The 1,375-nt window shown below is 59.1% G+C and overlaps 1 protein-coding gene across 1 annotated transcript; it reads right to left on the reverse strand.

The window, feature by feature from the left end:
* Positions 1-32: 32 nt before the first annotated feature.
* On the reverse strand, positions 33-1,356 carry LOC124234037 (ral guanine nucleotide dissociation stimulator-like; the record flags this gene model as incomplete). The annotated part of the gene is made up of 3 exons (XM_046651295.1): positions 886-1,356; positions 464-567; positions 33-199 (listed from the first exon to the last, which is right to left on the reverse strand). Coding segments are annotated over exons 1-3 (538 nt in total), but the record flags the coding sequence as incomplete, so codon positions are not given.
* Between the last annotated feature and the right edge of the window lie 19 nt (positions 1,357-1,375).

Genomic DNA, 1,375 nt, shown 5'->3' on the forward strand with positions numbered 1-1,375 from the left:
CCCATTTGTTTGAGAACCCAGCAGATCCAAACTGCCTGGGGCCTGGATGAGGGATTTTGCTGGGGTGCTCTGAGCTCTGAGGTCCCCATGGGACTGTAGAGGGACCTCTCCTCTTGTCCCTTGGGGCCTCCATTCCCAGATGTCCCAAACAGATCTCCTTGGAACAGTGTTGGTTTCAGCTGCATAGAGGCTTCTGTTGCTGCAAAGGAAACACCTGAGAATCTCCACCTGGGCTCAAGCCAGGATCTGGTCTGGAAGGAAATGAATCCCTGGGATGGAACTGCTGGCCTAAGGGCGCTGAGAGACTCAGAAACCCAGCACCCAGGTCAGTCCCTGTGCCCGGCGTTCGCTGCCTCCCAGGTGGTCTCAGCTGACTTTGGGGGACATGCCAGCCCAAATCAGGCTGCCTGGGCCACCTCACCCTCATGGTGCTTGGCTGGAGAGCAGACCACCCACTACCCACCTGGAAACTTGTTCCCAGGTGTCTTGGAGACGGGCAATGGCAGGGCTCTGCAGGGCAGAAAGGATTGTGTGGAGGGAACAGAAGTTCCCGAGGCCTCGGCACTCCTGGGGAAGCGAAGAGATGGAGCCGTGAGGGGGAGCTGAAGCTCTGCTGCCTCTGGTTTCTGTCACTTCACGGACTTCTCCTGTCCTGGAGGAGACAGATGCCCAGGGAAGCCAGGGAGGGCACACCTGCCACCCGATGAGTAACACTGCTCACAAGGAATTGAGCTTGTCCCCACTGGGACCTCAAGTCAAGGTCAACGTGGCCCTGGCATGAGGGTCAAGGAACAGTCCAGGGACTAAGACCCCAGACTTCAATCCTGAGAGCTGAGAAACAAGAGGCAATTCCCACGCATCCAGACAGGGCGTGCCAAGGCTTACCTCAGCCACCCTGATCCACAGCTCAACCACCCTGGCCCTGTCCTGCGCTGTCATGCTCGCGTCCCCAAGGCAGGTGACGAGGATGCAATTGGCCACGGTGTTGTCGTGCATCACAGTGTCACGGACGGTGGGTGCCAGGGACTCGCGTTCCCTGTTGTCGCGCTCAGACCAGATGGAGCCGAGGCAGTGGGTGGGCACCAACGTCTTGAACAGCTCCTGCAGAAGATTCGGAGTGTTACCCGGTCCTGCCGCACCCCAGCTCAGCATCCACAGTCCCCCATAGGCCCAGCAGGGTGAGATCAGAACTGGAGCTCAGGAAGCAGAGCATGTGGCCTGAGGCTTGTGGGAGTCCCTGGGTTTTGTCTGTGTCCACTGAATGCACACAGTCCAGGATGACCCCGGACTCAGGAAAGGAGGGGAAGGGAGGGGACATTTGCTCCCAGCCCCGTCTCACTTCCTCCAAGCTCCAGAAGGCAGCCCACACATGCCC

The sequence above is a fragment of the Equus quagga genome, unplaced genomic scaffold (genome assembly GCF_021613505.1).
Source record: "Equus quagga isolate Etosha38 unplaced genomic scaffold, UCLA_HA_Equagga_1.0 66702_RagTag, whole genome shotgun sequence".
Taxonomy (NCBI): domain Eukaryota; kingdom Metazoa; phylum Chordata; class Mammalia; order Perissodactyla; family Equidae; genus Equus; species Equus quagga.